The sequence below is a fragment of the Nymphaea colorata genome, chromosome 11, assembly GCF_008831285.2.
Source record: "Nymphaea colorata isolate Beijing-Zhang1983 chromosome 11, ASM883128v2, whole genome shotgun sequence".
Classification (NCBI taxonomy): domain Eukaryota; kingdom Viridiplantae; phylum Streptophyta; class Magnoliopsida; order Nymphaeales; family Nymphaeaceae; genus Nymphaea; species Nymphaea colorata.
Window position 1 is genome coordinate 16,589,757 of NC_045148.1, and position 25,282 is coordinate 16,615,038.

At 41.0% G+C, this 25,282-nt stretch overlaps 4 protein-coding genes across 4 annotated transcripts; all 4 read right to left on the bottom strand.

The window, feature by feature from the left end:
- Positions 1–823: 823 nt before the first annotated feature.
- Positions 824–3,796, bottom strand: LOC116263728 (plastid-lipid-associated protein 6, chloroplastic). Its single transcript, XM_031643477.2, has 4 exons — positions 3,461–3,796; positions 1,686–1,922; positions 1,474–1,600; positions 824–1,380 (listed from the first exon to the last, which is right to left on the bottom strand). Exons 1-4 carry the CDS (start codon positions 3,773–3,775, stop codon positions 1,166–1,168), a joined length of 894 nt encoding a protein of 297 aa, XP_031499337.1. The 5' UTR covers positions 3,776–3,796; the 3' UTR covers positions 824–1,165.
- Positions 3,797–5,699: 1,903 nt separating this feature from the next.
- LOC116263504 (G-type lectin S-receptor-like serine/threonine-protein kinase SD2-5) lies at positions 5,700–8,472 on the bottom strand. Its single transcript, XM_031643234.2, has one exon. The coding sequence runs from the start codon at positions 8,323–8,325 to the stop codon at positions 5,809–5,811; it is 2,517 nt and encodes an 838-aa protein (XP_031499094.1). The 5' UTR covers positions 8,326–8,472; the 3' UTR covers positions 5,700–5,808.
- A 5,009-nt stretch (positions 8,473–13,481) lies between these two features.
- LOC116263598 (G-type lectin S-receptor-like serine/threonine-protein kinase SD2-5) lies at positions 13,482–14,281 on the bottom strand. The gene has a single exon (XM_031643333.2). It carries the CDS (start codon positions 14,158–14,160, stop codon positions 13,510–13,512), a length of 651 nt encoding a protein of 216 aa, XP_031499193.2. The 5' UTR covers positions 14,161–14,281; the 3' UTR covers positions 13,482–13,509.
- LOC126410498 (G-type lectin S-receptor-like serine/threonine-protein kinase SD2-5) lies at positions 14,195–22,862 on the bottom strand. Its single transcript, XM_050080363.1, has 3 exons — positions 22,475–22,862; positions 14,290–15,524; positions 14,195–14,209 (listed from the first exon to the last, which is right to left on the bottom strand). The coding sequence occupies exons 1-3, from the start codon at positions 22,860–22,862 to the stop codon at positions 14,195–14,197; spliced, it is 1,638 nt and encodes a 545-aa protein (XP_049936320.1).
- Between the last annotated feature and the right edge of the window lie 2,420 nt (positions 22,863–25,282).

Sequence of the window (25,282 nt, forward strand, 5' to 3'; positions counted from 1 at the left end):
TACAAAATTCTGACCAGCTAAAAGCCAGGAGGCCCTTGAGCCTACGCTATGGCTTTACCCTGGCCAATGAAAAAAAAAAATCATTGAAAAAAATATAATTTTTTAATTACGCAATATATTTTTTTGCATTTAAATTCAATTTGGCCTTACTCAGATCCAGAGGTTGGACTGTCGGCCGGCCCCTGAAGAAAATCCTGGGTCCGCCCCTGCCCTTGAGGAAGCTGAATTTCGAACATCAATCGTAAAAAGAAAAGTGAACTATATATCGAAGTTCTGGCCTCTCAAGAACAAGAGCTAGTTAATGATAGAGGATTTGAGGGCAAGGAAGAGAACTCCAAGGCCCCTGACAATCAAGGGGCTATGAATGAATGCATGATGAAAGTGCTTGCATGGAATCTCTAGATTTGATCTCCCTCTTTAGTGATTACAAGCCCAATATTCACTTTCTTATTGATACAATGGTGCGAGTCCTCAGGCCATAGGTAATTTAGCCTTTAGGCTTGGGAGATTGGAATCAGAGACTAACTTTGAGATGGGAAAGATCGAATCGCATCTGTGTGGAGTCGAATGTTTTCAAGTTCGTATCCTGGAAGAATTCTAGGTGGTGGATCATTTTTATAAGTTAGAAAGATAATTCTCGTGTTCATATTACAAAATTCACTCTCTCTCAAAGAGACACACAGACATGGAGACCATACGAGTAGTGCAAACTGCCCATTTCTCGTAAACAAGAAACATGGTGATCGACATTATTACATTGGGATCATATGTAGGCGCTGAAAATCTGGTATATATGCTCATGTAAATGTTACTCTCATATATGTATACTAATAAAGATGACATCTTATTCAACTACTTGGGTGGAGTACAAGTAGCCTTCGCTGGTGGCGCGTGCCTCTCAGCCACTTGGACTCAGGTATCCGACTTGAATAGTAGGACTTATGTCACCTTAATATACAGAACATCCACTGTGATTTCCGTGTTATAACTCAAGACGACCATTACCATGTATCTAAGACAATGTTATTGACGCCACCTGATGTACAACAAAATTTTTTCCCAGATTTACAAGGAAAAACTTGAAACTATCTGCCTAGTAGCAAGAAAAGAGCAGCAGAAAAGTTGAAATCTTTCACAAGCAGAATGAACCGAAAATGTCCCATGTCTATGCAACAACAAATACACGTAGCTCTCCCTTGTCTCCTCTTGTAATGCGGATATCAGAATCTATATAGGTAACTTCAAATTCTCCAGCTCCAGTATTCGAAGGCGGCCTTAAGGCATCTGGTATTCGAGGAAGATCAAGAGGAGGCAGCTGTGAGAAACTTCCAGTTGGCCTTACTGTGGTCTTCTCAAAAACAATCTTAATTTTTGCATCCCCTGCAATAAAATTGAAAATATGTAATGTTTGTGTAAATATATGAATGGAAATTAGGCTGAGACAAACTAAATGTTACAGCAAACAAGGCAAACCTATCAGTTCAAACTTATGGGCTAATGTAGCAGTGACTTCAAAAGGTGGAATTGGCCATGGGGTCCCTATCTGCAGCTCCACAATGTTATCAAAATCTTTGTTCACAACATCAATCCTTTGGAACACCTAGAAAGCAAAAAAGGCAACTCATTTATGTGTGGAACAAAAGTTCAGTAAATAGTTGGACACTGCAACCACAAAGAACACTTACCTGTCCAAGAGTCAGTGGAAGTAGCCTACCAACTGGAGGTCCAGGACGACTTCCACCAAGTGTTCGAGATGAGAATGCACTGCTATAGATCAGTTTCCATCTTCCCTGTAGCTTATCAAGATTGGATGACAGATCTACAGGGCCTCCTATGCTTTCAAGTTCTTTTGCAGCAGAATCGGCCTTTCCCAAATCATCCTCATTAGCAGCAAGGCCTCTATTCAATCCAGAAACAGCATTCTGCATTTTGTAACAAAACATTAGGAGAGGCAGAGAAGATTGGATAAGAAGATTCTTTACCACATTTGAGAAGCATATCACATACACATATATAGAAGCTTGCCCAATGGCAAACATTAATTTCTGCACATACAAAACTTACACTCAGAGTTAATTCCAGGGACAGGACATATATATTGAATTGAGATTTCTGAATTTTGTGTGGTTAATGCTATATAAGTAGAGATGGAACATGTCCGGCATATCAATCACACAAAATAGCTACTTGAAACTCGCTTGCAAGCTTAAGACTTAACAGCACTTGTCACCTACATAACAGGGTGAATTTGAAAAGTGGATTGACAATGTGAAGCTTAGGCTTTAATGCCAAGAACATCATGAGACTGTCCGACTGACTAGCATTGATTAGGTTAACTATATCCTCCAAACGATCAAAGTTTTTGCCTGGCTTGCCCACATGCACGTTTCTTCCCTCACATAATTTACTTGTTTCTCAACTTTCCTTCCTTCAACCACTGTCTATCGGAGGCCACAGCTCAAAGCCGTAAAGATCCCAATGAGGAGACAAAAGCCACATATCAGTGACCTTTTCCCCTTAAAGTTTCAATTTCACTTTTGGTTCCCTAACGTTTGTAGAATACAAGATCAGGAAAAGATTAGAAATTGTTAGTTTAAAGTTTCATGTAATCAAGATTAGGTGCTCTGAAGCTTATTGAAGAAAGATTGACAATTCATGGACTTGCCCAGCTCAGGCTCGAGCCAATCAGCAGGATTCAGGGCCTTCAGGTGTCCTGTTCTACTCTGTTGGTTTGCTGAGGGATTTTTCTTAACAGAAAGCCCTCTGTTTGTCTACCAGGATCCTTTTGTAACGGTCATGGCTACATTTCCTGCACGATTTAGAGAAAAAAAAGGGAAGTGAAGTGCGATGGGAAAAGCTAAGAATAACCAAGAAAATCTACAGTTCAGGAAGGCTTAGTGCTCCAAGGCCCAAACAATATCAACGGAACAAAAAAATGACAATCTTTCTCAACAAGCAGCACAACTACTACTCTAGAAAGATCAAGATGCTATCTAAATGCAAACCAGCGTTCCAGTACACTGTCGCTGGGAATATACTGTTCCAAGTGCGTCAAATGATTACACAGAGACCATCTGAAACCAATAGACAACTCTAGAACTTCAGATGCTTAAGTTGAATGTTGAGAAGCAGCTTAATAACAGGTTCCAAGCAGGTCGAGGAAAGCTTTGGAAAAAAAGAAGAAAAAAAAATGGATGACCAAACCGAAATAAGTTCATGGCAGACCAATATTTCTTCTGAAAAAGTATGGCGATAATTCAAAATCGGGAACCAATAAAGCGGAAGCACAAAACAATAGAGCAGAAATGGAATCAACGGTGCTCCATGAACCAAATCCACTTCCAGACTACCACTAAAACCACAAGCTGAATTTTGAAACTTATCGTATATCTTCAGCACAATAACAGCAAATGAAAGCTAATTTCGGAAAAGGAAAAACAATCGAAAGACAAAAACTCACGAGCAATTTCAACTTCAGAGAGGTAACGAGATCGGATTCGGATTCCTCCACCCCCTGAGGTGGCTCGGAAACGGAGGTTTCATTCACTATGGCTCTCAAAGCGTACTTGTTTTCAGTGGAGAGGCAAGTGGGTCTACTCGAATTCGGTGGTATACGAAATGGGCCGCGCGAAGTTCCGGAGGAAATCGATTGGAGAGACGAGAATCTGCGAGCCAAGGACGTGGTGGAAGAAGAGCCAGCGCATGTGGCGAGAAGAGAAGCCATCTCTATCTCTCTCTCCCTCTCTATGCGGAATTTCCGGCGGTCTGGTGGCATCTTTGGTTGAAGCCGAATATAAATAAGAGCACATCGCTCACTTACGACCGCAAAATTTTCTGTAATTGGCGAAACAAAATAGGCGCCGTGTCGGTTTTTTCCTTTTCTTCCCGAGGTTGCATCGTGGCGAATTCTATCATGCACCTAAGTATCAAATTGTTTCTCAAGAAAAAAATTTAAAAAATCATGCCTGAAACAATGCGAGTGAATCGGACATGGTCGTAGCTAACTCTGACATACGAAGAGCGAAAACTGAAAAATAATAGCTAATTACTTGAAAAAAAAAACAGAAAATAAGTAAATTAGGATATTCCAAATGAGCGAGCTATATGTAAATTCAGTGAACTAGATTGAATCAAGAATTCAATTTTATGTTATTCCGCCCAATGACTTAAAAGTAAAATCATTAAAAAATCACTATTTAAAACAAGAAAAAAAATCCTAAGCTAATATGGTCTAATGGCATTTTAAATGCTCACTGCGCGCCGAAATAATTTCTTTTTTTGAATTGAGCGTGAAGGCAGGTGCCCAAAGAATCATGTGATTTGCAAGAAATTATTATGCTAAAAACCAACAAGTTGGAGAAGATTTAATTAGTTTTCCCGTATGGACTTACTTGAATCACAAAAATCTAAATATTTTACCATGCCTTTCAAATTATTTTTTTATACATGCTAACAAAAAAAATCCTTTGTCATCCCCAGAAAAATTCTGCAACTTGGTTCCAGCCAACAAAAGCCAATGGCGGTGGATGCAGTGACTAACGAGAGAGAAAGAAAAAAGATCTTCAAGAGTATATTCCATATTTTAAAGCTCTTCCACATAAAACTGATCCTTAATGCCACATATTTCTACTTAGTTTATTTGTCTTTGTAGCCAAATTTCCAATATTATGAGCATGTATTCACTAAATGAACGGGGAAATGAATATAAATGTTTAATTTGTATTATGGCTTCTAATAGACTTTTCAGCGGCCAAATTTTCACTTACCAAGACAACAGGCATCCAACTCTTTATCAAACAGATTATGTAAATCACAATCAGCTGCCAAATTTTCACTTACCAAGAAAACTAAGCATCCAAAGTTTTCATCAAGCAGATTAAATAAAAGACAACCATATGGTCAATTTTTAACAGATAAATCATCCAAAGAAGCTCTCTCGAAAGGGAGGGGGAAGTATGAAATCAACTTTTACTCATGAAGTGTCAGAAATGAATACACTGCAATCATGCCTCGTGTGCTATCTTTGGATGGATCTATACCAGATCTGGATCTGGATGGATCCAAACTTAATATGGGCCCAAAGTGATCATAAGTCACAGCTTTCGAGTGAGCAAGAGGTCATCCCACCACCCGAAGCGAGGCCCAAAGGACCCCCATTCCTCATGCCTCCAGGGTTCTGAGCTGCGTCGGTGTCAGCAGATTAGAAGTTTTGAAAGGTCATCCATATAATGGAAAAGTAACATTGTCCAAAAGGATGAGTTATTTGGGAAGGAGAGGACACCCATCTCCATTTGAGATCTAACTGATGAAGCTCTGTAATATGAATTCTTTGTGTATGACAATCCATATGAAGTGCCATTAAGATAAAAGAAACTTATATTACCCATGAAATATTTCCAATACCCATGAAATATTTCCAATGTATAGAAATTATAATTTGTTTAATACGGAGAAGAACAAGAGCTGCTACAATATGGTAAAAAAAGATCACAGGTATGGAAGTTCAGCTCGTCCATGTGCCCACAGAATATACAATTGAAACAAATAAACGCACAGTGCTTACTTTTCTTTGCATTCAGCCAAGTTGTGTGAGAAAATTTCTGCATTCGAAGGACACCAAAATGCAACATGTCCGAGGAATCACATAATTTTTGAAAATAGAATGTGGCTGCTGTAAGAATATCATCCCCATGGCCATGAAAAGCAATACCATCGAATATTAAATTCTGGAGTAGACTGAGTACACGATTTTGTGACGCAGTTTGGTGAAAGAAAGGGGAAAAAACCAATAGGTATACAGCATAGGTTTCACCTGGGACCTGAAAGGAAAAGAGAATCGTTTGTTCCCATCTGTATTTCTGATCCACTTTGCGTTTCAGGTCCTGATTGAGGCTCCAATGTATGGAAAGTGCCAAAATCAATGTGGCCTCCACCCAAATCCATGGCTTCCTCCAAAGCCTTTACCACCTGAGACATTGGAGGCCTCTTGGTGTGATCATCCTGCAAGCACCACATTGCAACCCTCATTACTCTCATTGCATCTTCTCCATAATGTGATTTTTCTTCGATTACCATGTCGACAAGATCTAACAGTTGGTTCTCTTGTGCGGAGAGTTGCAGCAGTTTCAGTAAATGCCTGCTTTCTTCAGGCTGAGAAGGGTCCAGGTTCTTTCTTCCACAGACAATTTCCATGACCACTACTCCGAAGCTGTAAACGTCGGCCTTCTCTGATATGGCGGCGCTCAGCCACTCCGGCGCGAGGTAGCCAGGGGTTCCTCTCATGGTGGTAAATACTTGGCTCTCATCCCTGCTGATCAGCTTAGACAAACCAAAATCTGAAAGCTTAGCATTGAAACTTTCATCCAAGAGAATGTTCTGCGGTTTGATGTCCAAATGCGCGATTCTCTGACAGCACTCTTCGTGAAGATAGCATAGCCCTTTTGCCGTGCCGATTATGATGTTCATCCTGGTTTTCCAATCAAGATTTGGGTTATCATTTTCATGGAAAATCCATTTATCTAATGAGCCATTGGACAGATACTCATAGACCAGGAGTCTGTGTGATTTCGTAGCACAGAAACCTACCAAACTTACCAGATTCATGTGGTGGATGCGGCCAATGGTTTGAACCTCTGCCACAAACTCCTTTGTCCCCTGCCCTTTATTGTCCAGCCTCTTCACTGCAACTTGGATTCCGTCGCTCAGGACTCCCCGGAAAACAGCACCGAACCCTCCCTGACCGAGGATCATTTGAAAATCCCCAGTGGCCGTCTTCGACTCTTCATAAGAAAATCTCCTGGGCATCATTCCAGGCAATTGGTCCAATTCATCTTCCTCTTTATCCTCTTCTTCTTCCCTCTTCCTTTTGACTAGAAACACAATAATTCCAGCAACAAAAACCGCAACCGCCAATGATCCAACTGCAATTCCGATGATGGCCTTAGCGTACTTGTGTTTCCTATGCTGTTCTCCTTCACCTTGTGACTCAGACATAGGAGGTTGAGGTTGAGATATTGACAGTCTTGATACTTTGAAAAACGCCCTGGAAGTATAGGTCTGGTTGTATAATGGGTCTATTCTAATTGAGAAGACCTGGTCGAACAAGTAGCAATTACCACCGGTACTTCCATTCTGAGAATTGAAGAAGACTGCTTTACAGGAGCAGTTGTTCAAACAGGCTTCACGGCATAAATCAAGAGTTCCTATATTACCTGCTGCTGTACTGAGGTCTACATAAGCGAAAGAAGAATAGTTGCCAAAATCCACTAAGATCCCGTCGTTAGGCTTCTTGCAGGAAGGGACTGAATTGACTCCTTCACACCCCTTATCTGGAAGTTGAGGATCCAAGTGCTTGAAATACTTGTCTTCACCTTTAGGAGTGATCGGGCAACTGCACTGTCCGTCCTTGCAAACACCAAAACGGCCACATTTCAGGGGATACAGACATGCATCTGAGTATGGATTTCCCAACTCAGAGGACATCCATTCATTCTCATTAGTGTTCCAATCATAAACCATCAGCCGTCCATCAGACTCCAGCTTTATGAAATGATTCGCAGTCTTTCTGACAGTCTTGGGACTGTTCCCATAAAGGGAAAATGTGATCAAGAACGGGGCCACAGTTGGTCTGCAAGGCAGCCCTCCAGTGGAGTGACCAGTGTTAGTGCACCGAAGTACGCTTTTGCTGAAATCCTTCAACTGGAGATACATCTGAGGTGTCCCATCGTCGATGAATGCGCTCAAATCACCGTCTTTCGTTGAGACAAAATATGAGGCATTAGTAGAACTGGAAGAAGATGTAAGTTTCTGCCCATCCTTCAGCTGATGTCTTCCAACCAGAGTGTCCGTGGGGTGATCAAAAGACTGCCATACTGTCGCATTATCCGCATCAAGGAGCACCAAGTTTCCCCACTCTTCGAGTTTCATGGCGGTTATACTCTTATAGTTATCTGCTGTTCCTGCTTTCCAAATAACATCGCGACCTCCATCAACTAACTCCAAGTTACCGTCCTGAGAGAGCCTGAGGATGGAGCTAGCATCCAGATGCTCGTCTCGGTTTGCAGTCCAGACCGTCACCGTCTGATTCTCTGATGATGAAGAAGTTAGATCAGCAGACATGAAGACGGAGAAGTAGTAGGAGGTGCCATTACTATGGAAGCCACAAGCAAAGGTGGGGTTAGTCGATTGAGTTTGGAGGATGTATCCTTCGCTGCTAACATTCCATATGAAGTTCTTCCCAACAGCCAAGAAGGGTGGAAGCTGAGCAGAAGATATCAGAAAAAGGTAGCAGCAGCATGTCAAGAAGATGATGCCGCAGTTTTCCATGAGAATCCTCTGCTCCTCACTTGTTTCCAACCTCTGCCTTCATTTTAGCCTCCCTGTTCAAGGAAGAAAATGTAGTCAACTTTGGACTGCTGGCATTTTGTTGCCATCGCAGTCACTGCCAGCCAACGATCTTCAGCCATGGTCGCAAAAGACTCTTTACATTTCTGTCATTTAGAACCAATAATTGAGGCGTAAAGTTTGGGGCCATATAGAACTGTGCTGGAGATGAAATGGCGTCATCTCACTTCGCCCGCACCACTCAATAAATCATGTCGGGTCACGAATCAGTCAACTGAAGTTTCTTAAAGCGGCGTCCTAATATTTACTTTTCGAGTCATTTTTTTCGCTTTTTAAAAGGGTCCAATAAACTACAGGAATCGAACGAAGCGAGTCCTTCTCTTTAGAACCTCACCAAATCCTCTTCGTCCAGCTTCTTTTTATGTTGACATACACACACATTTTTTTTTTCCTCTTGTTTTTTGGTATATTTTTTGTGCCTTTTTGTTCGCTTCTTTGTATGCTTACTTTCTCTTTTATCTTTATGCGGATTTTTTTTGTGTTGTTTGACTACTACACTCAAGTTTGCTATTGAATTTCTATTTCATGAGACTTTTTATTTTTTTTATAGTGTTCTTGTCAATGCATAGTATTTCTTAATTGTACCCTTTTAAACCTATCTTCCATTCACTTTTTTTTTTCTTTATTGTCCTTCCTTTCTTCCCATCTATTAATTTTGTGGGGTAGTGTTTGAAAGTTGTGGTTTATATATTTTTAATGGCGCATTTGAAAGGAGCACAATAACAGGTCTTCAGGAATACCTTCATTAACATATTCTATAGTAGTCTTGTGTAAGGTGATGTGTAAGGTGACGTCCACATTGCTATTTAACTACGACTCCGTCTTTCGTTTACTACTTTTTATGTCACTCCGTCTATTTATTTTCTTTTCACCCCTTTTATTTTAGTTTATTGTGTTGTCTTGTACACTCCGTTTTACTATTTAGTTTTTAGGATTTGGAATTTTTTATTCTCAAGTTTTGTTTTGCATTTGATCTTATGTAGTTATGAAGAGGACCGTCAACAAATCCTCCGACCACGTCAATACCTTTAATCACCTGGACTTCAGCTTTTCAACATCATACACTTTTGCCTCTTTGTTACGGAATCCCCATCATCAAGTGAACATAATGTTTTGGATAATTAACATGTAAAAATGATATGCGATATGTAAACTGCAAAATGTATTTTTTAGAGAAAAAAAAAAGTGTGTCCAAGTGTGTCGCCTTATACACATCTACGTGTCAAGACGAGGACCGTAGCCGTCGTATGCATACAACACAGCTTCTTAACAGGTACTTTTTCGTTCTGCCTTCAAAGAGGTTTCAGCAAGGCCGTGTTTGTTTGCTTCGGATTTTAGATCAATGGTGGATTTGAGATTCGAGAATTTTAAATCAGAGAATTTAAGATGCATGTTACCTCGGGTCTCAAGTTTGATCGTCAAAAGGAGACACCCCGGATCTCCCTTTTTCTCTCGTTCGATGCTGCCTGGAACTGCCATGGTCGGAGTCTTTGGTTCTCTGCACAGCTTATACCAAAGCTTCTTAAAATCCCTCCACGTTCTTCAATCTATACTTTATTATTCAGTCATCTTTCGTCTGGGCACTTCTTAAGCTGCCTGGAACTGCCATGGTCGAGTCTTTGGTTCTCTGCACTGCATATACCAAACTTCTTAAAATCCCTTCACGTTTTTCAATCTATACTTTATTATTCAGTCATCTTTTCGCCTGAGCACTTCTTCTTTCTCTCGTTCGAAGCTGCCTGGAACTGCCATGGTCGAGTCTTTGGTTCTCTGCACAGCTTATACCAAAGCTTCTTAAAATCCCTTCACGTTTTTCAATCTACACTTTATTATTCAGTCATCTTTCGTCTGGGCACTTCTTCTTTCTCTCGTTCGAAGCTGCCTGGAACTGCCATGGTCGAGTCTTTCGTTCTCTGCACTGCATATACCAAACTTCTTAAAATCCCTTCATGTTTTTCAATCTATACTTTATTATTCAGTCATCTTTCGCCTGAGCACTTCTTCTTTCTCTCGTTCGAAGCAGTCTGGAGCTGCCATGGTCGAGTCTTTGGTTCTCTGCACAGCTTATACCAAAGCTTCTTAAAATCCCTTCACGTTTTTCAATCTACACTTTATTATTCAGTCATCTTTCGTCTGGGCACTTCTTCTTTCTCTCGTTCGAAGCTGCCTGGAACTGCCATGGTCGAGTCTTTGGTTCTCTGCACTGCATATACCAAACTTCTTAAAATCCCTTCACGTTTTTCAATCTATACTTTATTATTCAGTCATCTTTCGCCTGAGCACTTCTTCTTTCTCTCGTTCGAAGCTGCCTGGAACTGCCATGGTCGAGTCTTTGGTTCTCTGCACAGCATATACCAAAGCTTCTTAAAATCCCTTCACGTTTTTCAATCTACACTTTATTATTCAGTCATCTTTCGTCTGGGCACTTCTTCTTTCTCTCGTTCGAAGCTGCCTGGAACTGCCATGGTCGAGTCTTTGGTTCTCTGCACTGCATATACCAAACTTCTTAAAATCCCTTCACGTTTTTCAATCTATACTTTATTATTCAGTCATCTTTCGCCTGAGCACTTCTTCTTTCTCTCGTTCGAAGCTGCCTGGAACTGCCATGGTCGAGTCTTTGGTTCTCTGCACAGCTTATACCAAACTTCTTAAAATCCCTTCACGTTCTTCAATCTATACTTTATTATTCAGTCATCTTTCGCCTGAGCACTTCTTCTTTCTCTCGTTCGAAGCAGGCTGGAACTGCCATGGCCGAGTCTTTGGTTCCTGCACAGCTTATACCAAAGCTTCTTAAAATCCCTTCACGTTTTTCAATCTATACTTTATTATTCAGTCATCTTTCGCCTGAGCACTTCTTCTTTCTCTCGTTCGAAGCTGCCTGGAACTGCCTTGGCCGAGTCTTTGGTTCTCTGCACAGCACTTCTTCTTTCTCTCGTTCGAAGCTGCCTGGAACTGCCATGGCCGAGTCTTTGGTTCTCTGCACAGCTTATACCAAAGCCTCTTAAAATCCCTTCACGTTTTTCAATCTATACTTTATTATTCAATCATCATTCGTCTGCGCACTTCTTCCTTCGATTTCCCTTCTTCATCCGCTTCTCCCTGCTTCTCATCCGCTGCAGTGGGCCTGGTCGAATCCTCCCTTTTCCCCCTTTGCCATCATAATTATTTAAAGCGAACTATCATTCTGCAAACTTTGAAATAGTATAAATAAATCAAGAATTAGTCCTTGGTAGTTAGGTCTTAGGTCCAGTTATATAGGTAGACTTAGGTGTAGTTATATTATATGTGACAGCTTCACAAGACCCAGTCACTATCTCATAAATTTTAATATTATATATTTACTGCCCCAGAAAAAAGAAATGACTCCTCCTATCAACATCAACAGAAGGCCCACCACTAAGAATTGGTCCCAAATGGAGTGACTTTTGCAAGACATCTAACTTTAACTAAATAACTCAATAGGGGGTCAAGGTAATCCTATTAAGAGTTCCTCAGAATTCAACGGATTGAGATTTGATCAATTAAGTAGGAATCTCCTACAAGGAAAAGAGGGAATCTAATCGGTTCAGGCATTTCGTATCGAATTAATAGAAGATTCTACGCTCGAATCTGAAATGTTAATGAACAGAATAAAGAATAAAAGAATCCACCAGCTCGAATCTGAAATGTTAATGAACAGAATAAAGAATAAAGGAATCCACCAGTGCTACTAAGTCGCATATGTCATGCCGTAAGTGTGGAATCATAAATAGGTTTATCTGATGACAGGAAAAGAAGAAACGTAAAAATTTGAGAGGAGATCACCCATCTTCAACAAAGGCGAAATTGCTGAATATATGTGCTGCAGTGCATGTAAATCTGAAAGCCATTAACGTTTATATAAATCATTTCTGTACTCCGTACTACTAAGACACTAACTTGAATGAGCCCATGAAATATCTCCATGACAACTCGCTTATATATAAATATCAATGACGACCTCCCCCACCATCACAGTTGCGTTCCTTAACTCAATGGATCAAACAATCACTCTTCAACTCAATGAAGAAAGCAAAGTGCAGCGTTGATGATATGAGATATACGAGCACTGGTAGCAGTGTACCTATCACCATATTCAAAAATAGAATTGCTTAGATCCAGCGTTTAGTTGATTTGATTTAATCAAATTCTGCGTAAGTGAATTCAAACCCGAAGTTAGACTAAGAACCCTACTTGAATATGACTAGCATTATAAGATGTGAAATTTATAATCATTTGGATGAAAGAGTCGCTCTTTTCATCAATCTTGTTTCTTTAACAATGATACAATGTGCATCAGCCGGGTCCATATGCAATGGATCTCAGTAAATCTAAAGGAAGCCAAGCATGTCTATATGTTTGACAGATCCGAGGCTGATTTTAGATCCACGTTGGGTTAAATCTACAGCTTAAACAAACAGTAAATTTCTCAATTGAGAATGTTCAATCTGAGTTGCCTTGTAAAAACCATGGATTTGTAGTCAGAGAGGGGAAGGGTCTGACCACATATCCATGATTTTAAAATCTGTGGTAGCCTCAGACTGAAGATTCGAAGCTATCAAACATATTTGAGTTTGACAATATGCAATTAGTGCTACTAAGCAAGAATAAACTTGAATTTGCTCGTGAAACATCTCCATGTAAAGCAACTTTCACATGTTTTCATGACACTGAGCAAACAAAACAAGCTGCTATGGTGGTAAGAAAAGCACCCAAGTCTGGAAGCTCAGCTCCTCAATGCAGGTTTACCCATAAAAGGTAACGATAGAGAAATTGACCATAACGTTTGCTCTGATTTTGCCCAAAATGTGTAGAGAGAGAGGGAGAGAGAGAGATTTGAAGCTCTGTTATTCAGCTAGATTGGTGGGTACAATTCTAAATACTTATTCAAATTGTCCATAAATAAGCAGCAATTAACAATAAAAAGCAATATAGTTTGGAAAAAAAAAAAAACCTGTCATCAACTATCTTCACACGGACAATTAAAAGAAGCAGAACTCCGCTGGTTCGTGAAGAACATAATTTGTCCTAATTACTTCAAAACAATGCGAACATTGGTGTTCAGGACCATGGATGTGAAGCCAAGCTTTACCTAGAGCCTGAAAGCAGAAGGGATTGGGTGTCACTTTGAGTTTCTGATCCACTCTGCGTCTGTGAAGACGATCGCCGCTCCGTTGCATAGAAAGGATCAAGCTCAATGTGGCCATCCAGTTCTATGGTTCCCTCCAAAGCCTTTACCACCTGAGACATTGGAGGCCTCTTGTTGTGATCATTCTGCAAGCACCACATCGCAATCCTCATTACTCTCATTGCATCTTCTCCATAATGTGATTTTTCTTCGTTTACCATGTCGACAAGCTCTAAGAGCTGGTTCTCTTGTGCGGAGAGTTGCAGCAGTTTCAGTAAATGCCTGCTTTCTTCAGGCTGAGAAGGGTCCAGGTTCTTTCTTCCACAGACAATTTCCATGACCACTACTCCAAAGCTGTAAACGTCGGCCCTCTCTGATATGGCGGCACTCAGCCACTCCGGCGCGAGGTAGCCCCGGGTTCCTCTCATGGTGGTAAATACTTGGCTCTCATCCCTCCTTATCAGCTTAGACAAACCAAAATCTGAAACTTTAGCATTGAAACTTTCATCCAAGAGAATATTCTGCGGTTTGATGTCCAAGTGCGCAATTTTCTGACAGCACTCTTCATGAAGATAGCATAACCCTTTTGCCATGCCGATTATGATGTTCATCCTGGTTTTCCAATCAAGAATTGGGTTATCATTTTCATGGAAAATCCATCTATCTAATGAGCCATTGGACAGATACTCATAGACCAGGAGTCTGTGTGATTTCGTAGCACAGAAACCTACCAGCCTTACCAGATTCATGTGGTGGATGCGGCCAATGGTTTGAACCTCTGCCACAAACTCCTTTGTCCCCTGCCCTTTATTGTCCAGCCTCTTCACTGCAACTTGGATGCCGTCGCTCAGGACTCCCCGGAAAACAGCACCGAACCCTCCCTGACCGAGGATCATTTGAAAATCTCCAGTGGCCGTCTTCAACTCTTCATAAGAAAATCTCCTGGGCATCATTCCAGGCAATTGGTCCAATTCATCTTCCTCTTCATCATCTTCTTCTTCCCTTTTCCTTTTGACTAGAAACATAATAGTTCCAGCAACAAAAACCGCAACTGCCAATGATCCAACTGCAATTCCGATTATGGACTTAGCGTACTTGTTATTCCTATGCTGTTCTCCTTCACCTTGTGACTCAGACATAGGGGGTTGAGGTTGAGATATTGACAGGCTTGATACTTTGACAAACGCCCGGGAAGTATAGGCCTGGTTGTATAATGGCTCTACTCTAATTGAGAAGACCTGGTCGAACAAGTAGCAATTACCAGGGGTACTACCATTCTGAGAATTAAAGAAGACGGCATGACAGGAGCAGTGGTTCAAACAGGCTTCACGGCATGCATTAAGAGTTACTATATTACCTGCTGGTGCACTGGGGTCTACATAAGCGAAATAAGAATAGTTGCCAAAATCCACTAAGCTCCCGTCGTTAGGCTTCTTGCAGGAAGGGACTGAACCGACTTCCTCACACCCCTTATCTGGAAGTTGAGGATCCAAGTGCTTGAAATACTTGTCTTCACCTTTAAAAGTGATCGGGCAACTGCACTGTCCGTCCTTGCAAACAACAAAACGGCCACATTTCAGGGGATACAGACATGCATCTGAGTATGGATTTCCCAAATCAGAGGACATCCATTCATTCTCATTAGTGTTCCAATCATAAACCATCAGCCGTCCATCAGACTCCAGCCTTATGAAATGATTCGCAGTCTTCCTGACAGTCTTGGGACTGCTCCGATAAAGGGAAAATGTGATCAAGAACTGGGCCTTAGTTGGTCCGCAACGCAGCCTTCCAGTGGAGTTACCAGTGTTAATGCACCGACTTGCTGTTTTGCTGAAATCCTTCAACTGGAGATACATCTGAGGTGGCCCATCGTCGATGAACGCGCTCAAATCACCGTCTTTCGTTGAGACAAAATATGAGGCATTAGTAGAGCTGGAAGAAGATGTAAGTTTCTGCCCATCCTTCAGCTGATGTCCTGCAACAGAGTATCCGTGGGGTGATCAAAAGACTGCCATGTAAGATCAATTGGTGGGCCGACATATGTCTATGAGGAATTTCAGACATTATCGCTGTCTTAATGTAAATATCCGCTTAAGTGATTGCATTTTGGGATATTACGTCATTTTAGATGGTATGAGGTAATTTTGAAATGTATATATACCAGTACGGAATTACAGACTCTTTGATGGGTGGAATCCGTAATTGTCCTTATTATAAAATGGTAGTGGTCCCTAGGGTCGTGCAATGGTTGCCTGAAACATTGGTTTCTAGGGTTTTCCTCTTCCCCATCTGAAAGAGACCTCAAGCGCGCCGCACGTACTCTGGAAGACCCTGCTGCGATCTTCCCGTGCACCAGATCAGATGGATTTCGGTACGCTTCCGCTTCAGTTTAAGGTTTCGTTTATTTCAATGATTGAGCGTGAGCATGATCATGTTTTATGGTATATACATTTGGTTTTGTATATGCGTTATGGGGAGAAATCCCAACAATTGGTATCAGAGCCTATGTTCTTCGTTAAATCGTTGATTATTGATGATTTTGTGCGTTATTCCCATTCGGATGTTTCCCCTTTTGATTCTTCGACTGCAAGTTTTTGTTTTTCAAAAAAAACAAAAAAATGTAAAGGGCGTGCGACGGAAGCCGTCGGGCTTCCGTTGCAGCCATATGGAGACGACGCATAAGGAAGGGGACGGCCGGATCAGCGGGCGTCGGTCGCCGGATGGGCGACGGGTGGCTTCTGGCCGTCCAGGCGGCGCCCGTCGGCGACCACCCAACAACACCGGTGGCTCCCTTGCGTCGGGCGTTGCAGGCGATAGAAGAAAGGGGAAACAGGGTAGGCGACAAGAGGGAAGGCAGTGGAGCGGGAGGGCCCGATTCCGGCACCCACCTGCGCATCTCCACCGCCGGAGGAGTTTCCCGTCGCTGGACGGCGCCGTGCCTCTCGCCGGCGCCCACCCAGCTCTCCGGTGGCTCTCTCGTTCTCGATGCAAATGCACAAAATAGGAAAGGGGCAGATTTGCAAAAGCAGAGGATCAAACCGGCGGTATTGGCCATTTTTTTTGGCGGGCGACGGCCGGCCGTCCTGGCGGCGCCCGCCGGCGGCCACCCACGCAGTTGGGTGGCCTCCCGGTGGAGCTTCACCGCCTGCCTGCCGTTCGGCAGGCGAGCAGTGGAGGCAACGCCTGTGATCGCTCGCACGGTCGAGCGGGCGGGCGGACCGGGTCGGGTCTTGCAGACTCGATCCGGATCCATTAGCTTTTAAAAAAAAAAAAATTCGTTTGCCGCGCCTGCGCCCGCGTTAAGTTTTTTTGGACCGGGTTGGGTCCTGTCGGACCCGACCCGTATCCATGGTTTAACTTTTAAGAAACGGTTCGTTATTGTCAAACCGGTTTTGAAAAGAATCGAACCGGTTCATTCAGTTTCAGACCGATTCAACTCGATTTAGAACCGGTTCTGACATGTTGGGACCGATTCAGATCTTTTCTGGACCGGTTCAGTTGGTTTTCAAACCGGCTCGTACCCTTTTGGAACCGGTTCGCACCTTCGGGGATCGATTCAGACATTTGGTGGAGCGGTTCATTCAGTTTTAGAACCGGTTCAGACCTTTTAAACCCGATTCAGACCATTTTGGGACCGGTTCATTCAGTTTTAGAACCGATTCAGGGCTTTCAGGACCGGTTCATTCAGTTTTTGAACCTATTTTTGCCATTTTTAACCGGTTCATTGGGTTTTGGAACCGATACGGTCTAATTTTGAACGGTTCGTCCAATTTTTAGACTGGTTCAACCATATTTAGGGCCTTTGTGGGTGTTTTTGTTGTGGTTTAAGAACGATACAGTCAATTTTAAGGCCGATTCAGTAGTTCTTGACCCTCTTAAGCACGATTATGGTACCGGTTTATAAATTTTGGACTCTTTTGGGTCCATTTCATTGAATCATTTTGGTTTTGGATTTAATGTAGGGCATACATGTATGGTAATTTGGTTTATGCATCAGGTTTTGGATTCATGTAAGGCAATTTTGTATGTGTCACATCATTGAATCTTTTGGTTTTGTATTCAATGAATGGCAAATTTTGTATGTAAATTTTAATTCATGTATCATGTTTTGCATGTTATTAAAATTATGGGTGTACTTTAGATGAATATTTGGATTATGAATTTGATCTTTGGCCATGTCTTGTTGTTTAAAATGAGTACGTTTGTACTTTATGTCGCCAAAGTGACATCTATTGTACGAATTTGCCTGTTTTGAACATTAAATGATAGTATACTTGATCCATGCGGTCCATGATCAATCCAAAGGAGGATTGTTGCTTGGTCAGGTTTAAGTATACAGGGCAATGAATATGTGATAATTTTTCAGGTTTCCATTTGAATAGTGAGTCAATCCAAAGATAGGCTCGTTGTTTGACAGAGTTAATTATATATATTCATTGTTGACCAAGAATACCACTTGCAGTTAGTATTTCAATCTAAAGATTGGATATTAACGTTGCACCAGTACCTTGTGATGGGGTTTTGGACCATTGTGTTTAAATTCATTTATATTTGTTGTTTCATCTTTGTACATGTATTGATTGTGAGCATGCTTTGGTTTGTTCTTTGTACAGTGAGTTCTGCTTATATGATATTTGCAAATTATGAGTACTATTCATGAGTTAAATGATTCGATTTTTTCAAGTAAGAAAAGAAAGACTGTTATAGAAGTTGCCATTGACCAATCATCCGTTAAGAAACAGAAGAAGCATAAGGAAGGCCTTTTAGGCTGCTTCTTTTGTAAGGGTGAAGGTCATATGAAAGAGGATTGTACTGAGTATCACGCATGACGTGAAATGAAATGTACACTTCTCACTTTGGTTTGTTCGAAGGTTAATTTAACTTCAGTACTCAGGAGTACTTTGTGGGTAGATTCAGTGTTACTACTCACATAGTATCTATGCAAAGCTGCCAAAATTGTCGAACGCTAAATGATGCTGAAAGATTCATCTATGTGGGCGATGGCAAGAAGGCGAAGGTTGAAGCCATAGCAGATTTTTGGTTATTGTTAAAAACTGGTTGCTATTTGAATTTGACAGAAACTTATGTGGTACCGTCTTTTAGATGGAATTTGGTTCCTATTTCCTCATTGAACAAGTTTGGTTATTATTGTTCATTTGGAGGAAGTAAATTTAAGTTGTTTCTGTATTCAAATTTGATTGTCACTGGTTCTTTGTCTAGTAGCGATAACCTTTATTTGCTTGATACGGTTGCTTTATATAATGAAATCTTGCATGTTATGTCTAGTGGTACTAAAAGTAAAATGAGCAAATTAGAATTCTATTATGTTGTGGCATTGACGTTTAGGACATATCTCTGAAAAGAGAATATAAAGGCTTATGTCAAAAAGAATTCTTGAGTCCCTTGATTTTGCAGACTTTAATGTTTGCATTGCATGTATAAAGGGAAAATGAACAAACATTAAGGGGTTATAAGTTTTATTAAGCCTGGGCACCGGGCCGGGCCGCCGCCGGGTACCCGGTACCTGGTACCCGGCCCGACTCGGTCCCGGGCGCGGGCCTTGCTTTTATAGTAGTCTAACTAACGGGCCGGGCGCGGGCCAGCCGCTTTGATCGGTGGCGGCCCGCGAAGCCCGTTCTTTTTTTTTTTTTTTTAAATGAACTTCGTTACTCGTTAGGGACCTAGGGTTAAATAAAAATGAACTTGAGCTTAGAGAGTTAGGGTTTACTTTTCGAACTTCCGTCGTCACCGTCGCCCGTCGAGACTCGAGAGATTGCATTTGCGGCATTGCCTCCTCTTCGCCCATCGGCTGCTCCTCCGGTCGTCGCTGTCGCCATCGGCTGCCTTCTCCGGTGACCGTGTGCCGGCTGCCGTGAAGGTCTTCAGTCTGTAAACTATCAATGTGCCTATAAAAGAACTTGATACTCCATGGTGTTTCATCATCAGAAGCTGTAAATTGTGCTGCCTCATGCATTCGTTGTGTCTGAGTTTTTTCAATAACGGGCCGGGCCGAAGCCCATCTCAGCCCGCCCGGCCCATTATTAATCGGGCCGGGCCGGGCCTCGGGCCTTGACCGAAGCCCGAGGCCCGATATGACTTGGGCTCGGCCCAGCCCGTTTAGAAACGGGCCGGGCCTCGGGCCGGCCCGTTTAGGTTATTGGGCTTCATTTTTACATTTTTATCGGGCCGGCCCGATGCCCAGCCTTAAGTTTTATAATTCATTCAGTAAGTCTTTCTTTAAAAGGGAAATGCCCATTTCTTTGAGGATATTGAGTTTGGGGAGGTGATCAGGTTAGAAGCATTGTCTTTGAAGAGGGACCTGAGTCCACTCTATTCAGAAGAAGGCAATGATGTCGATCTCTATACTGAAGAACAAACTCAACAACATCAAGAAAATCAAGTAGAGGTGCCACTGAGGAGATCCACTAGAGAGAGGAGAAATACAATTTCAAATGATTTTGTCTATCTCCAAGAACATGATGTTGATATGGACTTAATGGAAGATGATCCTATTAACTTCCAGCAAGCAATAAAGAGTTCTAAATCTCATAAGTGGATAGATGCCATGAGTGAAGAAATAAAGTCCATGATGGACAATGACGTATGGGATGTTGTTCCCTTGCCTGAAGGTGTGAAACCCATTGGTTGTAAATGAATATTTAAAACCAGGAGGGATTCATTAGAAAACATCGAAAGGTATAAGACACGTCTTGTTACAAAGAGCTTTACTCAAAAGAAAGGCATTGATTATACAGAGACTTTCTCTCCAGTTTCGTCGAAAGACTCTTTTAGGACCATAATGGCACTTGTGGCTCATTTTGACTTAGAGCTGCATCAGATGGATGTTGAGACAGTATTTCTAAAAGGAGACATTGATGAAACGATATATATGGTGCAACCAGAAAACTTTGCTTCAGGAAATGCAAAAAAAATGGTTTGCAAGCTTAAGAAATCCATCTATGGGCTAAAGCAAGCTTCCCGTCAGTGGTATTACAAATTTCATCAAGCTATAGTTTCATTTGGTTTCGAGACTAATATGGTTGATGAATGTGTATACCAAAACTTCAGTGGGGCAAATTTATCTTTCTGGTTTTATATGTCGATGATATATTGCTAGCAAGTATTGATGTGTGTATATTGCATGAAACTAAGAAATTTTTGTCATCGGCAGTTTGACATGAAGGATCTTAGTTGTGCATCTTTTGTATTAGGAATCTAAAATATTTCGAGATCGTTCTCGGGGTATTTTTGGATTATCACAAAAGGCCTACATTGATAAGGTGCTTCAGCGATATGGCATGAAGGATTATAAACCAGAAGATACTCCAGTTGTTAAAGGAGACAAGTTTAGTCTCAAACAGTGCCCTAAAAGTGAAATCGAATCTAAGGAAATGGAAAGGATTCCCTATTCGTTTGTTGTGGGAAGCCTTATGTATGCTCAGGTTTGTACTCGTCCGGATATTGCATTTATCGTTGGAATGTTTGGCAGATACTTAAGTGATCTTGGAATGTATCATTGGAAAGCAGCCAAAAGGGTATTGAAGTACTTACAAAGAACAAAAGGTTTTATGCTCACATACAGGAAGTCAGACCAGTGGGAGATCATTGGGTATTTAGATTCTGACTTTGCTGGGTGCCAAGATAATAACATCCAATCAGGTTTTGTGATTACAGAATTTTGTCACGAGGCTGCGTATTATGTATGGTATAGAAATACCACTAAGGTTGTTGTGTGACAATAATTCAGCAGTCATGTACTCTTATAACAGCCACAGTTTGTCAAAGTCGAAGCACATCGACATTAAGTTTTTTTTTGCTGTTAAAGAGATGATACAGAATGGTCAGGTGTCTTTAGAGCACATTGGGACAAACTCTATGATTTGCGGATCCGCTTACCAAGGGTTTAACACATAAGGTCTTTCACGAACATGTTGTTCATATGGAGGTGTTATCCTTGGATAATGTGCTGGTTTAGTGGGAGTTTGTATTTTGTTTGCTCTAATGTATGGACACATATTTAGTTTTGTGCAGAATAAAGTTTAAAGTTCTTTGGTTCCATTCTGTATTTAATGTGTTTATTTTTTATCTCCATCAGGTTTTAAAGTTGGACCAGTTGAGAATAGACATGTTGTAATCACATTGCATGTAATTCTCATGCTATACATCCATATCAGATCTATGTCATTGGTTATGTTAACATTTGTAATCATTGACGGTTTAGCTAATTTTGATATAGCGAAAGCCGCTTTGGTTCTGTGTTGATATGGTCATGGACGAGATTGGTGAAAATGACGTTTAATGAGATAGTAATTATGAGCTCCTAAGGTTTTATGTAATGTCTGAATGTAGTAAGACATATTTGGCCCAAGTGGGAGATTGTAAGATCAATTGGTGGGCCGACATATGTCTATAAGGAATTTCAGACATTATGGCTGGCTTAATGTAAATATCCGCTTAAGTGATTGCATTTTGGTATATTACGTCATTTTAGATGGTATGGGGTAATTTTGAAATGTATAGATACCAGTACGAAATTACGGACTCTTTGATGGGTGGAATCCATAATTGTCCTTATTATAAAATGGTAGTGGTCCTTGGGGTCGTGCAATGGTTGCCTGAAACATTGGTTTCTAGGGTTTTCCTCTTCCCCATTTGAGAGAGACCTCAAGCGCGCCGCACGTACTCTAGAAGACCCTGCTGCGATCTTCCCGTGCACCAGATCAGATGGATTCAGGTACGCTTCCGCTTCAGTTTAAGGTTTCGTTTATTTCAATGATTTAGCATGAGCATGATCCTGTTTTAGAGTATATACATTTGGTTTTGTATATGCATTATGGGGAGAAATCCCAACATGCCATACTGTCGCATTATCCGCATCAAGGAGCACCAAGTTTCCTGACTCTTCGAGTTTCATGGCGGTTATACTCTTATAGTTATCTGCTGTTCCTGCTTTCCAAATAACATCGCGACCTCCATCAACTAACTCCAAGTTACCGTCCTGAGAGAGCCTGAGGATGGAGCTAGCATCCAGATGCTCGTCTCGGTTTGCAGTCCAGACCATCACCGTCTGATTCTCTGATGATGAAGAAGTTAGATCAGCAGACATGAAGACGGAGAAGTAGTAGGAGGTGCCATTACTATGGAAGCCACAAGCAAAGGTGGGGTTAGTCGATTGAGTTTGGAGGATGTATCCTTCGCTGCTAACATTCCATATGAAGTTCTTCCCAACAGCCAAGAAGGGTGGAAGCTGAGCAGAAGATATCAGAAAAAGGTAGCAGCAGCATGTCAAGAAGATGATGCCGCAGTTTTCCATGAGAATCCTCTGCTCCTCACTTGTTTCCAACCTCTGCCTTCATTTTAGCCTCCCTGTTCAAGGAAGAAAATGTAGTCAACTTTGGACTGCTGGCAATTGTTGCCGTCGCTATCACTGCAGCCAACGATCTTCAGCCATGGTCGCAAAAGACGCTTTACTTTTCTGTCATTTACAACCAATAATTGCGATGTAACGTTTGGGGCATATAGAACTGTTGTGGGAGATGAAATGGCGTTATCTCACCAAAAACTAAATCATGTCGGGTTGTTACGATGCTCATGAATCAGTCAACTGAAGTTTCTTAAAGCGGCGTCCTAATATTTACTTTTAGAGTCGATTTTTTAGCTTTAAAAGGAGTTCAATAAAACTACCGGAATAGAAGGAAGCGAGTCATTCTCTTTGACTACTACTCTCATTTGGTATTGAATTTCTATTTTGTCATCTATTTTTTGGGTTCTTTGACTAACTCTAGTTTGGTATTGAATTTCTATTTTGTCAACTCTTTCGGTCTTGTTATAGTGTTTTTTAGTATTCATCAACTCTTTCTGTCTTGTTATAGTGTTTTTTAGTATTCATTAGTTCGTAGACTTTTAAACTTGTCTAGTTGTCTTCCATTCACCTTTTTTTTTCTTTATTTCATTCCTTCCTAGCTGTTATTTTCCTGGAATCGTGTTTGGAGGTTGTGGCTTATATCTTTTTAGTGGCACATTTACTAAGAGCGCAATAACAGGATCTTCAGAAGTACCTATTCTTGATAGGTAGGGTGATCTCTACTTTGCGTTTGTTTACTGTTATGTGATTCTACCACTCCGTCTATCCACTTTTTTTTCACCTTTCTTATTTTGTTTTATTGTGTTGCTGTCTTTTTGTATACTTCATTCTATTATTTTATTTTTATGTATCGAACTTTTTGTTCCCAAATTTTATTATGCATTTTTATTTTAACAGCTCTCTCTTTTTCTTATAAAAATCATAAAAATTTGTATGCTTTGATGGTTGGACCATTTGGGTAGTTATAAAAGACCATCAACAAATCCTCTGATGACGTCAATACCTTCAATCGCCTGGCTTTTGCCTCTATGGAGTTCCAACATCAAGTGAACAGTATGTTTTGGAAAAATAACATGCAAAAATAATATGCGATATGTAAACTTCAAAATGTACTTTTTTGAAAGAAAAAAAAAAGTGTCCAAGTGCTTATCTACATCTACGTGTCAAGACGAGGACCGTAGCCGTCGTATGCTCTTTAACATGTACTTTCAAAGAAGTTTTAGCAAGGCCGTGTTTGTTTGCTTAGGATTTTAGATCGATAGTGGATTTGATATTCGAGAATTTTAAATCAGAGGATTTAAGATGCATTTTACCTCGGGTCTCAAGTTTGATAGGCAAAAGGAGGCACCCCGGATCTCCCTCTTTCCCTCGCTCGAAGCTGCCTGGAACTGCCATGGTCGAGTTTTGGTTCTCTGCACAGCTTATACCAAAGCTTCTTAAAATCCCTTCATATTTTTCAATGTACACTTTATTATTAAGTAATCATTCGTCTGCGCACTTTCTTGCTTCCATTTCCCTTCTTCATCTGCTTCTCATCGGCTGCAGTGGGCCTGGTCGAATCCTCCCTTTTCCCTCATAATTATGACAATAACAATGTTAAGCGAACTATCTATCATTATGCAAAATTTGAAAAAGTATAATGAAATCAAGAATTAGTTCTTGGTAGTTAGATCCAGTTGTATAGGTAGACTTATGTCCAGTTATATTATAGGAGACCCGAGTCACTATCTCATAAATTTTAATACTATATATTTAATGCCCTATAAAAAAAATGACTCATCCTATCAACGGCAACACAAGGCCCACCACTAAGAATTGGTCTGAGATTGAGCGACTCTTACCACTAAGAATTGGTCTCAAATTGAGTGACTTTTTCAAGATGTCTAACTTTAATTAAATAACTCAATAGGTGGTCACGGTAATCCTATAATGAGTTGTTTTCTTATGTATTATGTAAATGTAAGGGTTCCTCAGAATTTAACGGATTGATATTGAATCGATTAAGTATGAATCTGGTACAAGGAAAGAGAGAATCTAATCGGTTCAAGTATTTCTTATCAAATTAGTAGAAGGTTCTACGCTCGAATCTGAAATGCTAATGAACAGAATAAAGGGATCCGCCAATGCTGCTAAGTTGCATATGTTATGCCGTAACAGTGGAAACATAAATAGGTTTATCTGCTGACAGAAAAAGAAGAAACGTGAAAATTTGAGAGGAGATCACCTATCTTCAACAGAGGCGAAATTGCTGAATATCTGTGCTGCAGTGCATGTAAATCTGAAAGCCATTAACGTTTATATAAATCATTTCTGTACTCCGTTCTACTAAGATAAGACGAACTTGGATGAGCCCATGAAATATCTCCGTG